At 38.1% G+C, this 20,777-nt stretch overlaps 1 protein-coding gene across 1 annotated transcript in view; it reads left to right on the plus strand.

Annotated features, from left to right (window-relative positions):
• dock8 (dedicator of cytokinesis 8) overlaps window positions 1-20,777 on the plus strand; it is a 60,181-nt gene that overhangs the window by 23,766 nt on the left and 15,638 nt on the right. The window contains exons 9-36 of the mRNA XM_059336849.1: window positions 2,804-2,953; window positions 3,180-3,260; window positions 3,777-3,939; window positions 4,040-4,176; window positions 4,471-4,564; window positions 4,740-4,902; window positions 5,752-5,869; window positions 6,374-6,444; window positions 6,602-6,746; window positions 6,930-7,031; window positions 7,725-7,820; window positions 8,076-8,310; window positions 8,448-8,612; window positions 8,735-8,910; window positions 9,258-9,350; window positions 10,742-10,837; window positions 11,395-11,544; window positions 11,834-11,947; window positions 12,802-12,957; window positions 13,639-13,778; window positions 13,915-14,078; window positions 15,158-15,309; window positions 16,947-17,129; window positions 17,259-17,385; window positions 17,874-17,961; window positions 18,078-18,174; window positions 19,157-19,291; window positions 19,518-19,670. Coding sequence (XP_059192832.1) covers window positions 2,804-2,953; window positions 3,180-3,260; window positions 3,777-3,939; window positions 4,040-4,176; window positions 4,471-4,564; window positions 4,740-4,902; window positions 5,752-5,869; window positions 6,374-6,444; window positions 6,602-6,746; window positions 6,930-7,031; window positions 7,725-7,820; window positions 8,076-8,310; window positions 8,448-8,612; window positions 8,735-8,910; window positions 9,258-9,350; window positions 10,742-10,837; window positions 11,395-11,544; window positions 11,834-11,947; window positions 12,802-12,957; window positions 13,639-13,778; window positions 13,915-14,078; window positions 15,158-15,309; window positions 16,947-17,129; window positions 17,259-17,385; window positions 17,874-17,961; window positions 18,078-18,174; window positions 19,157-19,291; window positions 19,518-19,670 — 3,744 coding nt within the window. The remainder of the gene's footprint in view (window positions 1-2,803; window positions 2,954-3,179; window positions 3,261-3,776; window positions 3,940-4,039; window positions 4,177-4,470; window positions 4,565-4,739; window positions 4,903-5,751; window positions 5,870-6,373; window positions 6,445-6,601; window positions 6,747-6,929; window positions 7,032-7,724; window positions 7,821-8,075; window positions 8,311-8,447; window positions 8,613-8,734; window positions 8,911-9,257; window positions 9,351-10,741; window positions 10,838-11,394; window positions 11,545-11,833; window positions 11,948-12,801; window positions 12,958-13,638; window positions 13,779-13,914; window positions 14,079-15,157; window positions 15,310-16,946; window positions 17,130-17,258; window positions 17,386-17,873; window positions 17,962-18,077; window positions 18,175-19,156; window positions 19,292-19,517; window positions 19,671-20,777) is intronic.

The following is a 20,777-nucleotide window of genomic DNA, read 5'->3' on the forward strand; positions in this document are numbered from 1 at the left end:
TGTGTATAAAACGTTCTTAGTTGTCCACTATATGAGCTATTTCCCTTATATGTTAAAAACTGTACTGTACATCAAGATTTTTTTCAGTTCTGCTTCCTACGAACCACAGTCCATAAGACCAGAGCTGTCATATTGTCACAGCGTATTTCACTTAAGATGACTAATTTTATTATGTGTTGAACTGAAGAGTGTCCTTGAGAAGGTTATTACAACATCCTGCCTATTACATTGAGCAGAGGCAGATGCAGACTGTTAAGTAACTATGAAACATGGCTCTGTTTGAGTGAAGGATAAACTGAAAAGCTTGCTTAATCAATTGAATTTAATTGTAGTGGAACTGTGAAACATTTTCTCCTGACCCATTTATCCCTGAACCTTTCCCTCTTTTATTTTCGTTTTTACTTTCAACCTTACTCCAACTCTCTTCACTTCACTTGTTTCATTTTCTCTGTCTCCTCAAGAGCGTTTACTTTATTTTCTGCCACATTTCTGCCACTTCTTTGCCTTATTTTCTCTCTGTTTTCCCTGCACTGTCGTCTCTGTGTTTCATGGGACTTTGGTTGCCATGTCTGTGTTTGTATGTTTTTTTTCTTTGCTCACATCATATTGTGTTGTTTCACATCTGTGGAATCTGCAGCAGATGTTCGTATAATTCCCTATAATACTCTAGTTATTAATCATGCTTCTGTGGTGCATCAGCCAAGGTACAGGCACTGGATTTGACCCAACAAGTGGCCTACTTATGATATCAGATTCCTGGATATAAACACAAAAATAGTTTTAGACATGCAAACAGACACACATGTTGTCAAAGTAAAGAGTTAAGACATCTTAGCTTTTCTCCAAGGCTACTGCAGGCATTTAGTCATCTTCTGCTTGTTATTATTATGCAAGACCAGGCAAGCCTAGTTTTGCTGGACTGTTACTGCTTGGATGACACAATAAGTGATCTGAACAGCGTTCTTTTCATATATGCAGTGGATCTCTCTGCAGTCAGTCAGCTACATGTTTCAGTCTGTTGTTTTGTTGACAAGACATTTCTTACTCACTGAAGCAGCGACCTCAGTGAAAAGAATAATTGCAGATTCATGGAGCTATACTGGGGAATATTTGTGGTAAAGCAGCTAATATCTATCCAAAAAAGTGCAATCACCTCTTTTTTGTTAAATTGTAATGTAACATTTTAGGTACTTGTATATTATTTAAGTATTTTCATCTCATGCCACTGAAACATAATTCTACTCTTCTACTTAACTACAATTATTTGACAGATTTTTTTAGTACACAAAATAAAAATATACAACTGAAATAACGAATTGGCATCTCTTTTGTTAATGGTATAGTCACAAAAAGGTTTCACTTGGGCTCTGGGTAATAGTGATGGTGTCATTATTTTCAGAATTTTTACAAACCAAACAATTGATCGATTAATCAAGGAAGTAATTAGCAGATTGACCCACAAACAATATAATCAGTAGTTGCATCCACAATCATTAGTTTGAAAACTAGTTAAATATCTAATGATATAATATATAATAGTAAACACTCACATTGGTTGTTTTTCTGCACTGTGTGCTTTTACTTTAAATACTTTAGGTACATTTTCCTGATTATACTTACATACTTTTACCTAAGTAAAGTATCTGAATACTTCCTCCACCACCCCACAGCTGCTAAGTTGGCAACACTGAGATGGTCGCAAGTGTGCTGCGTTAGAAAACATTAAGCATTTGCACTTAAATAATGTGTGTCAGTCAGTCACACACATAGCCTCTGTGGTCTGATGAACATGTAATGTTGAAATGTATCCCTTTCAATCCAAACTTTGTGAAAAATTGACTTACGCAAGTGAATGTTTTTGGAATTAAGTATGAATGTTAACTCAGTGAACATTTGCACTCTATTCCGTTCATGAAAATATGAAGCATAATTTAAGTCAGCTGGCTTTGATTATTCAGAGGCGATTTCTGTGATTCCAAGAAGTCATTTGTCAGTAAGAGGTGGACTCCTCCACCAAAGTCTTTTGAGGACTCTCACTCTTGCGGTATGTGTGCCTCATGTTGATCCGATTGAGGGCATTTTCGTCACGAAAAACTACAGTTTGGCTTTCTGGCTTGGTAAACAAGCTGAAGGTGATCAACTTAGAATACTTTTCAGAGTTTGTAATCTGATCAGAGTTTCTGAAATGTTTAATTTCCTTTTGGAGGAAGTGTTCTCTGGACTTTCCTAAGCACACATCTGGCGACTTTTCTAAAACTGGTCAAACCGTTTGGCTGAAAAGGGAGTCTTTGTTTTTTTTATTTTAGACGAGTCAGAACAAATGTGGCATTTTTCCTTATCATACTAAATATAATCTTTGGGCACAAATAAGCAAATCAAACAGGTTTGGCTGCCAGAAGTCTGCTTTGGTGTGGTGTATAACAGAGGTCCTATGGGACGAGCAGAATGAAGTGAGTGTTTGATGGCTTTCCAGTGAAAAGGATCATATGACACACACCCGGCCGGGCCAGACCTGGACATATGGCTGTGCTCCTAGCCTGTGGTCATTAGGAAGGCAAGTAGAGAAACACTGGAGTGGACTGAACAGATGATATTCCAGGATCAGTTTTTGGTTTACATGAAACTGGTGTCCTAGAGTCTATTCTTAACTTGGAAAATATTGTTCCTTTGAGCGATGTTTTGTATTTTATGCTCTGAATTTGATTTTGATAAAGGATTCTGTCAACAAAAGAAGTCTTGTATGTGCTTTTGGTAAAGAGACATATTTCTCAAAAGTAAAACTTTTAATCTTTGTCTCCTCCAGATATCAGAGAACTTCTACTGTGATCTGAACTCAGAAACATTTAGAAACCTCTTGAAACCTCACACTCCACACGTGGATCAGTCGAGCCTGGCCAGATCTGCCATCTTCTCTGTCACCTACCCATCTCCAGATATCTACCTGGTCATCAAGGTAATCATGAAACCCATTCAAGCAGCAGTGGGGGAAAATACTAAGACCAGTATGTAGCTGAACTAACAGGATTCGTCCATTTTCATCCTGGCTTTAAATAACCTAGTCCTACGGTTTTATATACCCTCTAATTCAGCTCAATGCTGCCTTTGTATTTCTTGCTGTAGCTGAATATATGCCTTTTACTGCACCTTTGCCAACAAACTATGGATTATTCTTGTTTTAGATTGAAAAGGTTCTCCAGCAAGGAGAGATCGGTGACTGTGCTGACCCTTACATGACACTGAGGGAATGTGACTCTTCAAAGGTAATGTGGCAGAACAATTATTATTTGACATCAAGCTAGAGCTCAACCAATTTTCATGTTCAGCCTATATTAGCCTATCACTGGTATATATTTTTTTCAGAATAATATGCACGATAAGATACTTTTGATAATCTAAAAATGCTGACATAACACAGTTTGTCAGTTGTTGTACTACTTCATAAAGGACCCATCTGGTCATTTTGGATAATAAAGTTTTTTGATGAACTGTAATATCTTGCCTTCATTACATATCTTTGTGTTTGAGGGAACATTGCAAAAAAACAAAACAGTTTTTATCTTAAACACATGCAAACACACACATACACATACACATACACACACATCCAGTAGCGGTCTGGCTTTATACTAAACAGTTGAACCACAAAGAAGATATTGCAGATGTTGCCTTTTATTGTCCTCATTTAAACATTTACTCAAAGTTGCTTAAGTTGAAGGCATTTTCTAGCATTCATGTTAAAAATAAAAAAATAAAAAATTTTGCTTTTGGTCTTTCAGAACAAGGACAAGCTTGAGAAGCTGCGAGGTCAGGGGGAGATGTTCTGCCAGAGGCTGGGCCGATATCGCATGCCATTCGCCTGGGCAACCGTTAATATCATGGAAGTCATCTCCACTGCCACGATAGACCGCGATGTCACAGACTCCGACAGTTTAAAAGGAGGTGTGTGTTAATCCCAAAGTGGAGTCTTTGCTTGTGAAGATATTTGTGTGCATTTCCATAGATTGTATATAGCCGTGACCCGTACACTGTGTTTTTCCAGGTAAATCCAGCAGCATTGACCGGAGGGCGCTGCTTCCCAGGAGGAATTCTGAACGTTACAGTACCATTGATGATCAATTTTGTAACGTTTCTGCCTTCAAACCTGCTACCATCACTATCAGCACCATCTTCAAACAGGTCAGACAGCCACCCAAACACAAAGAGACTATTATATCCTTGAGATATAAGATGCAGTGTAACAGACAGACAGACATTCGTAGGTACCTTATCTCATGATCAAACATGCCATTCCATCAAGTTCTGGCATGTCTCTACCATCAAGCCATAGTTAGCATTAAAGGCTGCAATTTAGCATCTTTAGCAATTATATTCTGATGCTTTATTTTGCTTCTTCTCACCCTGGATTTTCAGTGAAATTGAGGCCCAAAAACAATATTGCTATTTGTGCTTGTGTGTGTGTTTGTGTGTCAGGAGGGAGATCGTTTGAGTGACGAAGATTTGCTCAAGTTCTTGTCTGAGATCAAGAAAACCTCCACTCCACAGAGGAGAGTAAAGACAATTCCAGGTCATCTCTCTCATCACATCTAAACACACTTTAGTGTCACATCTAAAGTGTGTCGTGTTTGTGTATTGATTATGAAAATAATTTAAATGACATGAAGCAATATCATATGATATATGTAGTATACTGTATATGCAAATCACTGATTTGTGAATTTGATTTATCTTGTGTCGGCCAGGTTCCATCAAACTGGACATGTCTCCAGTTCATGACACGCCACTAGCATGTTTGTCCACTGAGCTCATCCCTCTGATACCTGTGGCTGAGAAGAACATTCGGCCAATCAAAGAGGTGCTGGAGTTCCCATCCAGTGAGGTTTATGTCCCTCACAATGTGTACAGGTGGGTGTTATATATTTTACAACTTTTAAACATTTGCATATGACATTTCTTTTTCCAAAGCAACTCAACACAGTGGAAATAATGAAATAATATCTATTATTTGTATTTTTCTAATTAAATTAATCTTTTTTGTGAGTCTCTCAATGTGCAGAGAAACTGCTTAAATAAGACTTTCACCTCAACAGGATGAAATACAAATAAGGTTTTGAAAAACAAATGATTCATAGCTTGAGGTGTAAACAGGTTTGTTTCCTCTCACAGACAGCTTATTTCTCTGAAAGGCCGGAGGCAACAAGAACAGTCATGCTGTACTCATCATTCAAGAGCTGACACTGCTTTGCGGCTTTACTCTTTTTAGTTTAGTGCCTATTTTTAGACCTTTCCACCCAGGCTACCTGTAAAATCGCCTCATAGTGGCAACAATAAGGAGGCAGCCTGTGCGAGCAGAGGTTTAAATCAACACTCTGTTCCAAAATGGTTTCGCTTGTGACGAAACATTAGTAACATCATGTGTGAACAAGTCCCCTGCGTGGTAATTATATGCTGACATTCTCTGAGCATTTGTTCAGTGGAAGCTGTGGTATTTCCCTGTATTTCAGCTTTTAAAGCAGATCACAGTGTTGTATTAAAACCACAGGTCACAGTAAATTACTGCTTTTTTTGGGACTTTTCTGTGTCATGACTGTCCTCCCTAACAGTACAGGACAAAGACGTTGCTTCACAGTTAGTGCCATCTAGTGATGAATATTGGAACTGCTTCATATTTTGTATTGAAGGGTTTTGCATGATTTCTTTTCATGTATTAACTAAACAGGAAGTCTCACTCTTTCTCTCCATATGTCAATGTAGGAACCTGATCTATGTCTACCCCCAGAGGCTAAACTTTGTCAACAGGCTTACATCAGCAAGAAACATCACAATCAAAATACAGTTTATGAGCGGAGAGGATCCAGCCTGCGCTCTGCCTGTGAGTGCTTCTGTTTTTTGTTTTGTTTTTGCTCAAGGTCTTTTCATTTGCATTTAAAGTCATAGATAAAGTTAGATAGACACAATATATCCATTATATATCCATTATAGTATTCCTGTACCATTTAATAATCAAACAGAACTGATTCATAAAGACTTAGGTGTGCATAAATACATTTCAATGTGAAAGGAATTGTGATACAGAAAAAATAATCCTGTTATTTGAGTTTAATAAGATATAAACTTTCACAATTGACCTTTCAGAATATGGATTTAAACAATAAGTTTTAGAGTGCTGCTGTTTTTAATCTGCAATCTTACAGCACTATTATAACAATGAAATTGATTTGTCCCACTGGATTTGCTTATGAGATTGTGTGCATTGTGTAATTGTATTATTATAATCAATCAATAAATGCATATGCTGAAGATAAAGAACAGGTTTATCTGAAGTTTATCTCGTACCCTTTAACTACTTTTTCCCCTCCCTGCTCTTCCATCACAGGTCATTTTTGGAAAATCAAGTGGTCCTGAATTTTTACAGGAAGTCTACACCCCTGTTACCTACCATAACAAGCAAGTACACATTACTGAGTTACATTATACAGTTTGTGATAGTTTATTTTTCTCATATAAACAGTCTGAGTAACCCGTTTTCTCATCTCTCCCCCTCCATCCTTGCCCATACCTCTTTTCCTTTGTGTTTCGTCACTCCATATTTCCTGATCTCCAGGTCCCCAGACTTCCATGAGGAAGTGAAGCTGGCTCTTCCAGCCCGTCTGACAGAGAGACATCACTTGCTGTTCACCTTCTACCACATCAGCTGCCAACAGAAGCAGAATCAGAGCGGCAGCTGTGAGACGCTTATTGGATACTCTGTGAGATTTTATCCTTTACTACCCAACCAGATTTCTAAATATACACACAGGAAAACAATGCTAACATGCTAATATTAGCACCCCAAAGCCTAATTACATCCTGGACAACATGACTTGAATTTTTTTTACAGCAACATAAAATGTGCACATAGCTTATATACTGACTGTTTACTTTTCATCTAGTGGCTGCCCATGGTGAATAATGACCGGCTGCAGACTGGTCAGTTCTGTCTGCCCATTGTCGTGGATCGACTGCCTGTCAACTATTCACTGCACACGCCTGAGGTATACACACATACATACATCTGTTGTATATATACATTTTACATTTATGTTTACATTTTAGACATACATTTTGTATGTCCATACCATGCTACTGTATGTAAAGGATCAAACAGGTTTTCTTAGAAGGCAACAGACATCTTTTGGATGTTTTGAATTCAGGATTTTATGAGGTATATATTCACAGTATTATCTGTATTACCTGCAGTAGATGGAAGTCGACACACCCCCAGTTTAAAGACACAGGCAGGAGGGCAGAAGTTGAAGCTAAACACTGTACAGCTGTGGACGGAGGCAGCAGAAAAATGTATTTTAGCCATCTAAAACAATCAATACCAGTTAAAGTTTACACTTTATTTTGAAAATTTTCACTGCTCTACCTCTCAGACAGACAACCTTTTTCCATTAGGTAATTTAATATATTGTATCATTCTATGCTGTCTTTAAAGCTACCAGACTCCTTAGACAAAAACAGTAATTTTGCTGCTGGTCTACCGCTGCTTCGACTGGTTTGTTTGTTTATGTTATTGTGTGACTTTGGTGAATCTGAACTGACCCAAAACCCAAGTAGTACAATAACTGACTACAGATAAGTACCTCATACAACCCTTCTTCAAAAAATCCAAAGTACAGACTACTTCTTGACTACAGACATGGAAGACATTTAGTTATTTTTCCTGTGTCTTTGTTGTGTAGAAACTTCCTGCTCAGACCCCACCGGTTAAGTGGATGGAGAGTCACAAAGGGCTTTTTAACCTGGAGGTCCAGGCCGTGTCCTCTGTACACACACAGGTGAGTAGTGGTTGCACACACAAACACAAACACAACCACACGATAACTGTCTTTTTTGCTTAGCCTCTCTTTCTTTCTTAGTCTAGACACTCATAGTCTAAACATAAATGCGTGCACACACAACAAAGCAAGTGTCCACTCTGCTGTAGCATTACACGCACGTCTCTTGTTACACTTGTTTCTGTGTCACTTCTTATCTCTCTGCTTCTTCCTACAAGTACCACACTGTAATAGATCATCCTTCTTCTGTAACAGGACAACCACCTGGAGCGTTTCTTCACCCTCTGCCACGCCCTGGAGGGTGGAGCTACATTCCCGCTGCGGGTCAGGGAGGAGAAGATTGCAGAAAACAAGCTGGAGCATGAGCTGAAGCTCAGCATCATCTCACTGTCCTCCTCCAGTTTAGAGCCTCTGGTCCTCTTCCTCCATCTGGTGCTGGATAAACTCTTCACCCTCATCATGCAGCCCATGGTCATCGCTGGCCAGACCGGTGAGCAGTTAACTTTACTCAAACAAATGAGTGAAATCACTGTTGCTGCAATTACTCATTTATCAATTAATTATGTTAATTGGTTGATATAATAGCTCTAACATTTTCGTGTGCATGTTTATGTCTGTTTCCTACAGCCAATCTGGCCCAGATAGCCTTTGAATCAGTGGTATCTATTGTCAACAGTCTTCATAACAGTCAGGAACTGATCAGGGACCAGCAGGGTAGGAACAGCCTCTTGGCGACCTACCTCTACTGGGTGTTTCGTCTGCCCGATCCCCCTCGAGACATGCAGAATGCAGGTACTAACATCATGATTTGTGAACTATGGATTTGCCCTATTTCTTTGATTACATTTGCCATGATTATTTTAAGAATGAACAATTGATCTTTTTTTGTATGTTTGTGGTTTGTGTCTGTTCAGATGCAGGGGGTATACCATCAGCAGAGAGCCGGTACAGCACCATGGGTCGGGCCACAGCAGCCTTAGTCGGCTCTAGGCTGCTCGAGTCCAGAATCCGCAGCAGCAGCAACCCTGACATCCCCGCTCCACACACCTCTGATGAAGATGCTGAGGTCAAAAACATCCTTGCTGCCAAGGTACGGAAGGTTTCCCAAAATCAAATATAGAAGTTTTCGAGCTGCCGAAAGGGACTGCTTCATAATATCCATAGCATAGATTTAAAAAGTGTATCATATGAAATATAAATGTATGGCTTTATATATTTGACACACATATATAAGTACACACACACACACACACACACACACACACACACACAGTGCAGTATGTAAATATCTAAGCATTCTTGCACATGCACACAAAACAGTCATTTGCTATTCATCCCCACAGTACATTAGGTATTCTAATAGGCCACTAGACGCCCACTCTAATGAATGCATCCATCACGTTAAATGTGATGGAACCTGTGTGTTTCTGTCTGCAGGGCCACAACAACCCAGGCAGCCGCATGTCCACCATTCTGGACTTAAACAATCACCAGAACTCCACAGGAAGCACCAGGCCCTCCAACAGAAAGGTAAAAAAAACAAGTAAAAAAGTTCTTCCCACCACCATGGGTATGTGATGCCACAACCCAAGTTCCTGATTAAAGTTTGGAGCATCTTTTTGCAAAATGATTAGAAATGAATAAATATGAATTGGCATCTTCTATCAAGTAAGACTTACAATAATGTATTAGCAGTGATGCACAGTGAGTTGTCTCGATATGAGAAAACAAAAGAGATGAAGGCAAGCAATACAGTGACATGAAGCATCAGTCAGTTTGATCTGAAATGGAGCTATTAAAGGTATACTAAGCAGGAATGGTTGTTCTTCTTGTAATTGTCAAACAGTGACAGCAAAATTAATAGAAAAGAGAAATACAGACAGAGGCGGAACAGATTGAGGGTGATTGCTTTTGTACGAGGCTTTGTATTGTTTTTGTTTTTTCAGGAAAATCCATAGTCAACCTTAAATAAAGCATAATCTTCTGCATAAGCTTCTGTAGTCTAATATAGCCAGGTTATAGCAGATATTTAGAATTGGTTTTTAGGGTTTTGGGGGAAGGCTTTAAGTACCCGTGCAGAACTAACAGTGGTACAATTACAACTTCTAAATGATGATTCCCACCTCTACCTCAAGGAAAAAAACAAATATACAAAGTCTGCAATGATTCTAGTCCACTATTGTATAAACTGTCTTCAGAGCTTTTTGGACATTTTTCTACCAGGAACCATCATCAGAAAGAGACAATGATGCATGACCAAACACAATTCAAATGTGGACAAATCTGATATCCACACAGTCGCTCATAAAGTTGGAATATAATTTTTTTTTACCTCTTTCCATGAAATTATTGTCACATTGTGATTTATTCTTGACAGATAAAGTGTATGTCTTCTCCAAACTTTATTAATTAATCTTTTCCTAAATCAACAATAAACAAAATTATTCCAACTTTATGAGCAACTGTTTAATTAAAGATCTCGAGGATTGGGGTTAAGGGGTAGCTGTGTTAAACAATCAAAAGAAGTCTTCAAAATATGGTCACCAAACTGTTAGAATTTGTTAATAAAAAAATGTATTAGGATTATGCATGTGTTGAACAGTACTCCGTATTTAACATTATACTGCACAGTTTAATACAAAGAGCTTTCTGTCACCAGTTCTGTTTGTTACCACAGGGTGGCAGTGTGGCTCTGGGTACACCAGTGTTGTGATTGTTTGGGTTTTTGGTCAATGTTTCTTCCTGTTCAAAGCTCAGCCAGTATTTCAAAATGAATTAATATTGATATTCAGTACAATACTACTTGTAAATTATTATTTGCAATAATACTTGAAAATGCACTATTTAATAATATATGCATTATTCCTTTAGCTACCACAGGGAGGCTGTTTCTCACAGTTTGTGTATTTTCTCTCTTGCAGCAGTTTCATGAGGAGTTGGCCCTGCAGATGGTCGTCAGCACCGGGGTCTGCAGAGAAAATGCATACAAATATGCCTGGTTCTTCTTTGAGCTGCTGGTCAGTGTTCTCTTTTTAATATAATTACAGAAGGTAGTTTTTTCATTGACACTTAGCTGTGAGAGAAAAAGTAGGAACTGCTGAGGGTGTTAATGATAAATGGATGAAGTAATAAAATGACATATACCAAACAATACATGACCTCGTGGCCACACACCTTAAAAGATAAATGACGGTTTTTATTGTGTTGTGAACAAAAGAGCATTTTGGAATCACTGTAGACTGTAATTTGTCAAGGGGCTTGACAATTTATCACTCTTTTTGGAGTTTTGGAAGTGTATCATCACTCACATTCACTCCCATCCCTTTAGTTCTTTATGTTTCTTTCTTCAGTAACTTCACTAGAGGTTGCTCACTTAAATTAATAAAAGATAGATTTGATTTTAAATGAAAAAATAAAATTAAATCAGCTTTACATCGGTCAGGGTTTTGACAGATTAATAATTTACATGCGTAATCACCACTCTTGCGTTCAATTAACATGCATGTCCATGGTTTTGTTTTTATCTGATTAATAACTTTTGTGTGTCTGCATGTGCGTGTGTGTGATTAAACAGGTGAAAAGCATGGCTCAGCACGTGTCTAATCTAGACAAGCACAGTGTCCCTCGGAGAAGCCGCTTCTCTGACCGATTTAAAGATGACATCACCACTATTGTCTCCGTGGTTACAGCTGAGATTGGGACCATCCTTGTCAAACAACAAAAGGTGAGGAATATGCTAATGATGACAATACATTTTGCTGTCAGATGACTGTATCTTAGTCCACCTTAAACCCTTCACTGTGTCTGTGTATCTTCCCTTCTCCTGGGTTTGTTTGGAAGCAGTTTCAGCCTCAGTGTGCATGTTGTCAGTGTCCTCCAAACAACAGGGAGTTAGAAGTGCTAATTGTATTTGCCTCTGTGGTATCAAAAGCTCAGCTTTCACAGCTAGATGCTTGGCAAGATCCTCTCTGTGCAGCTTACTGATTGCTGTTTGTTGATTGTTGTTGTTTTAGGAAGTAGAGCAAGCAGAGAAAGTCAACATCAGTCTGGCCTTCTTCCTCTACGACCTGCTGTCTCTCATGGACCGAGGATTTGTCTTTCAGCTGGTGAAAAACTACTGCAACCAGGTAGAATAACACTGGTTACAAACCAAAACCATTCAATATGTGTTTTTAAATGTATGAATTCACTAAGTTCCCCTGTGGTAATAGTTAAATTGAATTTTTGATTCTGAAAGAAGACAGGTTTATGTACTGAATTATGTATCAGTACTGTATTAAGTACAGATACAAAAGTAGCAGCATGAAAATATACTTAAAGTATCAAAGGTAAAAGTCCTCATTATGCAGAATAGTCCATTTTAGAACATTGTGGGCCCATATCAATTTTATTGAATTATACTGCAAGTTATTTAGTTATTCTTTTATTTTAATTTATTTATATTCATTTTTTCATTATAATTATATTTTTTCTTCTTTAATTTATTTTCTTTGGTTATAGATAAAGTAAAAAATAAATGTCTCAGGATGAATGAAGCAATTTATGAACTGGATAAATTGTGAGGTGCAATAGAGTAATTTAAAAAAATAAGAATTAATTATACTGTAAGTGTTGATGCATTAATGTTTATGTTACTTTACTGTTGAAGGTTCCTATAAAGCTTATTTCTTACTGCATTTACTGCAAGGGAGACAGCTAATTTCACCAAGGGATCAGTAAAGCCTTATTTTTATACATAATAATGCATCACAAATTATTTGTTGATTGTATGTTGTATTAATAATCTGAATCTGTACTAACAAGTAACCAAATGTAGTGGAGAGTAAAAAGTACACATTTCCCTGGAGTAGAAGTATAAAATGGCAAACAAATGGAAATACTAAAGTACAAGAACTTCAAAAATGCTCTTAAGTACAGTACTTGTGTATTGTTACTTTCCACCACAGAGTATTAATGTGTTTTAACCCTATTTCCCCTCTAGATGTCAGCTAAGAGTGTTTCAATGCCAACATTGATCAGCATGCGTCTTGAATTCTTGCGAATCCTTTGTAGTCACGAGCACTACCTCAACCTGAGCCTCTTCTTCAGCAGCCCTGCCTCCGCTCCCGCCTCCCCGTGTCCGTCTATCTCCTCACAGGTTTGTCCACTTATCAGTCAAAATGTGCACTAATGTGTATTTGTAATTGAGGCATTCATTTGATGGCCCAGAGAGGTCACCCCTCAATTTGGATAATAATGGTATTATAAGCAGAATAATTCTGTTCCTTCATACGATCCATAACATTGGTTTTAACTGGAGATTTATTTCAATGTGGCTAATGTAGCCCTTTATCCCTCCCTAAACATAAACCATTGAATGAACAGGATGTACTGTAATCGATCAATTGGATCTTAACGTTGTGTTAGTGTTCATATTACTGTTACCAAAGTCCCACTATTTGGACAAACTGTATTTTGATGCTTTGGCAACATTGATCCTAAAACTTTGATGCCAATAAACCCTTTTTTTAATTGAACATAATTGGATTGAGTATCAGCATGGCTGCAATAAGTGAGCAGTGTGAATGTTTGGGCCCTCAGGCTTTTACATTTACCATTTAAGAGAAAACATCTAGGAAAATACAAATACAAGCATAGCTGATGAGACATGAGAAGGGGAGTTCGGGGAGTCATTTGATTTGAGTAGAGGAGATTAAATGGGATTCGGTTTAAAAAGAGCTGTTTAAAAAGTGCTTTACTTTGTATTAAGGGAAAATCTTACCCTACTTCTGTTCCTCTCATTGTGCCTGTCACTCCTTCATTTCATCTCTCCATTCAGAGTTCAGGCTCGTGTAGTTTCCAGGAGCAGCAGCGGATCTTAGCGCTGTTTGAGCTTTCTCAGGAATTCAAGCAGCAGCACTACCTCACTGGTCTGCTGCTCACAGAGCTCAGTGCCGCCCTGGACATGGAGTCAGAGGGGTATGGAAACACAGACGTCTTCATGTTGTTACTAACCTGTTATCACAAAGCTATTCTTTCCATTTTCTTTCAAAGCATAAATTAAAAAACAACAGGTGTAATGTAATTGGTGGATTTAAAATGTGTGTGTTCACAGGGGGAAGGTCCAGAGAAAGGCCATCAATGCCATCTACAGCCTGCTGTGTTCCCACGATCTTGACCATCGCTGTATTAAACCTGAGGTCAGAGCCAAGGTGGCTGCCCTCTACCTCTCCCTGGTGGGGATTATCATTGACTCTACCAACTATCTGGACTTCACTGGTAAATATACACACAAACACACTCTGACACATAAGCTGCATACATGCTCATTCAATGACATGCAATTGAAGTCCGTGTTGATCCATAAAGTTAATGCCATTGTGTCATTTCTCACAAAGACACATACACGGACTGACCACTTTATTAGGCCCATTTGTATAATTTAATGTGATCCAATACAACATCTCCATCCATAAACTCTGCCTTTATAATAATACATGTTTTTGATTTGCACTGTCAGAGAGTTATTAATTGTACTATATCTTCATTATAGAGGTTGTAGTTTGCAGTAGTTTTCAACTGGAGTGCAATATATTAAGAGGTGTTCCTAATATTTTTGGCAGAATATTAGAAATACCTGTTAATATAATGCACTTAAGTAAATCACCACCACCCACTGTGACCTCAATAATATAAATAAAGTACAATTATTGCCTTCCTTCGTGTCAACAAAACATTACAAACTACAATCTTTGTAATTGTAGAATTAATAGCAGAGCTGTTAAGTTAATGTAAGTTAATCATTGTAGAATAACACACAAAAATGATTTTTGCAACCATAAAAAAAACAATTTTGACCAAGTCCTTAACAGCAGGTGATTTGGTCAACTTGCTAACTTGAAGAAAAGCCAATAGAACCAAACACAATAAAAAGTTTGTTTACAGAAACATCCGGGTAGAAACCCGACCCGTGTCACCTACATACAATTTAATGGCGCTGAGTAAACAGGGACGAGGAACAACTATTTTTGTACAGTGGGAGGAAGTGGAGATGCGTCATCCAACTTTATTTATATAGTCCATGTGAAGAACTCAGTACAGCAGTTCCCATTTAATACAAATGTATCATAACCACCGTTTTGTGACTGTAAGATGATGAAGTTTTATTTTATCTACTTATTTCTTTACTATATTTCTCTGTTATGTAGTGTGTGGCATTTAAGCTTGTGCTAGTGCTTGATTACTGTCTATTTTAACTCTGATAAAGACTCAGTAGTGTCAAAAGTTGTAATTTAATTCTGTATGCTTGCTCTTCTCTTCTTCAGTTTAACATATGTGACCCCTTTTTGTCTCCGTAGTGTCTGACACACGCGGTGGGAAAAACAAGGCAGGCGGACCTGAGGATGACCTTGAAAATGTCCCACCCATCAATCAGTCTGTTGCCATGGCGATTGCAGGAAACCCCTTCAACACGCTGGGACGAAATGCTCTCGTTTCCATGGCATCCATGGTAAAAAAATTCTGAAACAATTTCTTAATGTTAAGATGAAAACTGATTGTAGTGTGCTTTTCATTATTTTTAAAAGTTCAAAAGTGCGTTTGCGTCTGTGTGTGTGTGTGTGTGTGTGTGAGATTGTATCTGTGAGTATTCTGCCTCCTAACAGGTGAGCTGCGCTGAGGTAGATTGATTAGCTGTCAGAGCCACACACACACTTCATCCATCCTGAAAAATCACACACACATACACACACGCGCGTCTGCAGGAGATGGTTTATGGGAAGGCATTGCCATCATAAGTGAACAGGGCCGTCCTCCCTGACAAACACATCCATCAAGTGTAGCTACAGCAACAACACAGGCACTAAAACTGAACGCTGCAGTTCTCTCTCTCTTTCTTTCTCTGCTTCTTTCTAAGAGATGAATCAGTCCCTTGTATGTTGTAACATGAAATACTGTTGTGGAAAAAATGATTTTCACAAAACTGAGCCATCGGCCTGGTATCCATCACAAATCCAAACATGGTGCTCGTTCCACATTTCTAAGCAGCTTCCCTTCAAACAATGTTAGCAACACAAATGGTTTTTCACATGAAGCATATTTTCAAATAAACAAGTGATGTTTTTGATTACGTGCTGCAAATATTTGATGTTGGTTCTGGCGAGCTTCACTCAGTCCTGCAGTGAAACAGAGACCTGGAAACCAGGTTCTAGGTGGGACACCTAGAGCACTAGGAGGTTAATGGCTACATTTATCAAAGCTGCCACACAGTGAAGCAGCAGTAGCCCTCTATGATGGCGATTCATCATCACACGAATGAAAGTAAATTAATCTGCAGTAGATTTAACGCCTATTAAGACAGGGAAGAGAACCATACTTCACTAAAGCCAGTTGGGAAAGAAGTGGCCAGCAGTGTTTGTGGTTTAGAGAAGCTTGTGAACAAGATACACTGTATGATTCAACGGGAAGAGCAGGAGACCACCACTGACACTGTGGATGTTTTTTTATAGAGCTGCAACCACAAGTCAATTTACTGAAACTAATGTAAACTATCAACTATTTTGATGATGGATTGATTATTAAAGTAATTTTTTTTTTACAAAAATGCCGGTAAATGCTGTTTTAGCCCCTCGAATATGGAGATTTCTGCTATTCTTTTTTTTCTTTGGGTTCTGAACTGACAAAACAAGGTGCTTTAACTTGGACTTTCTATTTCATAGGCAAACAGCTAATCTATTAATCAAGAAAATAGATGAATTGATAATGAAAAATATTATTAGATACAGCCCTATTTTAGTAGTTAGGGTCATCTATGATAGAAATATTTGAATTAGTTTTGCTGCAATTTTTTTGGGATCAAAGCATTCATCTTTTGTGGTATAATAAACATTGGATATCATAAGGACATATAAACAGAAAATATTTTTTTTTACCCTTGAACACACTGGAATCTTGTTGTGCATGCATCAATTTTATTTATTTTCTGGTAGGTTTTTTTTTTTAGATCTGGATGCACATAAAGCAGATGCATGTTTGGACATTTGTGTCTATATTTCTGAGTGAGTGCAGGTGCTCTTTGTTTTCAGTGAGAGCTACAATAAACTGTATCACTCTACGTGTCTTTCTCTCTCCTCTCCTCTCCTCTCCCAGCAAGGTAAATCGGTAGCCACCCTGGCAGCAGATACCAGCCGACACCTGTTGGTGTGTTTCCTGTGGGTGATGAAGAACGCTGATAGGACTCTGATTCAGCGCTGGACTGTAGATATGCCTCCCTCGCAGCTCAACAAGCTGCTGGAGCTCCTCACGATCTGTGTGTCCTGCTTTGAGTATGGGGTCAGTGTGCTTGTGTGTGTAATTTTATGTTCATATAAATACAGATGGGAACTTTGCATCATGGGTGGCAAGGATAAATGCAAAGTATTTACTGCAAAATATTAAACTGTATATCCTTTGTGTTTGTAGGGTAAGCAGAGTGGAGACAAAGTGAGCACCCAGGCCTTACAGAAATCTCAGCAGGCCAAGCTGCAGTTAGAAGAAGCCCTGCTGAGAGGAATGGGAGCCCGCGGAGAGATGATGAAACGAGTTGGAGGTAATATATTTTGAGAAATACCTCTCGGAATTGCTTTTCTGTCAAATTAGGATCTGCATTTTGTGCAGTATTCTAAAGTTTTCAACTGGGACTACCTCCAAAACTAGTGAATGATTTTCAGCATGTTATCAGTATTTCTATAAATGTGTGGTCAGCAAGTCACTGTAAGAACCAATTTCAGGTTACACAGTCTATGCTTAGGTTAGCATGTTAGTCAGGAATTTAGTGCAACTTATGACTGCTCTGTGTTAAGCAGAATTTCAAATATGGGTATGCTCCCGAGTTGAAGTAGAACAAGTGTGAAAATACAGCTCCCAAATGTAATGTGCTTGTTGATTTACAATAGACTTGTCATAAAACATAATGTTAAATCATTAATTGTTATGATACGTTTTACTATTACTTCTTCTGTATTCAAGTCAACATGCATAACACCATCACACTGTCTGTTTTCTTGAAATAATTGGCTGCTTTTTAATCCCTCACAGGAATGGATCGGACCATGGGTCAGAGAGAGAACCTACGATGGAGGAAAGATCTCACTCAGTGGAGACAGACCAACGACCGACAGGATAAGTAGGTTATCAACTTGCATGTTTGCTTTATGATTGTCTGTGGGGGTTTCTGAGTGTTTCTTTGTTGCTTTTCTTTCCTCTCTTAATATCTGTCTTACTCTCACTGCCTTCCATCAGGACTAAAGCAGAGTTGGATCAGGAGGCTCTGATCAGTGGAAACTTAGCCACAGAGTCTAACCTTATAGTGCTGGACCTGCTGGAAACCATTGTACAGGTCAGAACACTCTCACATGCACCTATTTCATATCTCCACACTGTACACAAGAAAAATTTAAAATTCTGGTGGTCCATTTTCTAAGTCTGATCTGATCTAAATAGTTATTTTTCCTGTGTTTATGACTTAATAACAGGTGAAACGTTTTTTCCAGCATAATGATTATTAATTTTCAGCTGTGAACAGGTGGGATAAAAAAGTTTGCCAGTTTATTTTTTCATAAGTTTATAAGTGACTTTATACGTTTATTTTATTTTCATCTGTAAAAAAAAACAGTGGAGTAAAACTTTTTGGGCCTTTTTATTTTTGTTTTTGTAAGTGTTAATACACATTTTGGCCACTAGAGGCTAAAGAGCACCATTAGCCCATGTTCATAAAAGAAACAAGGTTCAGTTTAAAATGTTCCATGCTTTCAAAACATATAGTGCATATGTTGTACGTTGATTCTGTTTTCACTTGCTTTTACAGATTTTTTTTTTTTTTCACCTGGCAGAGCTTTTTTCAGACTTTGAAAATTACTCACCAGAATTGTTTCCTTTCTTGCCCCTTAGGGCTTCCGTAGTTGCATTATATTGTAAGGTTTTCATAACATTTTGCAGCTGCAGAGAGATCTGAGAGCCAACAAGAGATTATCTTTAATCAGCTAGCCCTATTAAAAAATCAGTTAATTTGTATGCATAATTAGAATACCAACAAAGTCCCTGATTAGGTATTTGAGTAAACCCTGATCAGCTTCCTTAAAAATGGCTTGAAAACATTAAGTCTATCCAGACCACTTTCAGTGAATTAACAAAGAAAACAGGATGAATGCAAAGATTAACATTTTTAATTGCTGTGAGTAAAACCAATATTAAGCACACAATGGCATAATCTATGCATTTTGAACCTCTGTTGTGAAGTTCACTTGTGTTTCCAATGTATTAACAGGTGTTAACATTTGTCTCATCTGACTTGGTCATGTTTTTTAATGTCTCCTGTTCAGGCAGTGCCATTGGCTGAGTGTAAGGACAGCGTGGTTGGCGGGGTGTTGAAGGTGTTACTTCACTCGCTCACCTGCAACCAGAGTTCCACTTTCCTCTCTCACACCTTCAGCACACTCAGAGCGCTTGTTGTCAAGGTACTTTTATCCTGACCTGTTTATGTGTGTGTGTTGCACTTTGAGATAATTCAGGAGGAGGTGTGTGGGCTGCTGTGTGTACATGAAACACTATCTGTGTCTAAATGAAATGTTCTTATTTGCTTGTGGGGGTGGCAAACTGCTGATACGAGCCAGAATTACATATGCATGTGTATGACTGTTTATACCTGGTTTCATTTGCCTGCGTGTGTGTGCTTGTGTGCAGTTTGGGGACCTGTTGTTTGAGGAGGAGGCAGAGCAGTGTGCGGACCTGTGCCAGAAGGTGCTTCAGTACTGCAGCAGCCCTGTCGATGAGAACAGGAGCCAGGCCTGTGCCACCCTCTACCTCATCATGAGATACAGCTACAGCAATGCCAGTGTAAGGACACACACACAAAACAAGTTCCTGTTTATATGTCCCAATGAGTTGGAAGCAAGCCGAAGTCTCCCCTTTCAAAGTGTGCTTTTATTTCATGAAAGTTTATTGGAACATTTTGCTAACTTAAGAATTTCTTGTTCAACATTTGTGTGTACTATAGACACTCTAAGGCAGGGATACTCTACTTGCTTTGCTTAGGAGCCACACAAACAAACTGATAACATTTATCAGGTCCTAGCCTTGACCTTTGTTGGGCAGCTAGGGGATCTTTTTTTGTTTGTTTGATAAAGAAGCTCTATTTTTTTGGTAATTTTTGAAGTACATATAAGGCCACAAGTGCAAACTCAAACAAAAGTTTCAGGGAAAAGAGTACTATAAATACCTAAATGTTTATTGTTCTTATGGTTTATTAAGATAAGAGTGATTGGAGTGATTTAAACAGAAACTGTATTTCTGGTTGAAATGTTTGAAATTCGGGTTGTGATTTATATAATTTAATTATTTTTTTAATAACATTTTTTTTAAATTGTTTTTCAACAGAAACACACGTTAAAATTAATCACATACTCAATGATGTTATCATCTGGATTATCATAGTAACAATTATATCATTAACGTTAAAGGAGTGGACACAGCGTGAGGCTTCAAAAGAATGAGATTTCAGATCCGTCCAAAATTTATGGGACATTTTACAGTTGAAAAATAAGTGGGACGTATTTTCAGTATCATGTTTACAAAAGGTACAGGCAGTGCCAGTGTTTATAAATTTAGCAATAAGATGATTGGTGAGGTATATCTTGAAATGCACTTCCTTAGCCTTGTTTGAAGTACAATACTTTAAGGTAAAAGCCAAGCTCTCCTCCAGTTTATGTTCTCAATTTTGGACCTCTTTGGACTTCCCTCTGGGTACAGTTTTATTTCTTCAAATATGTTTATCATTACATTTGGTGTTTATTTGTTTGATTCCTGTGAAACAGTTATCTCACTATAGTTAAGTTAAAGTTAAAGATTTAAAATCTCTGACGGGAACCGGAAAACTGTGTTAAGACATAAATTGCCAAAATGCCAAACTAGAGTCTTCACAAACCAACAGATTATATCACGGTG

Source organism: Centropristis striata, chromosome 7 (assembly GCF_030273125.1).
Source record: "Centropristis striata isolate RG_2023a ecotype Rhode Island chromosome 7, C.striata_1.0, whole genome shotgun sequence".
NCBI classification, from domain to species: Eukaryota; Metazoa; Chordata; class Actinopteri; order Perciformes; family Serranidae; genus Centropristis; species Centropristis striata.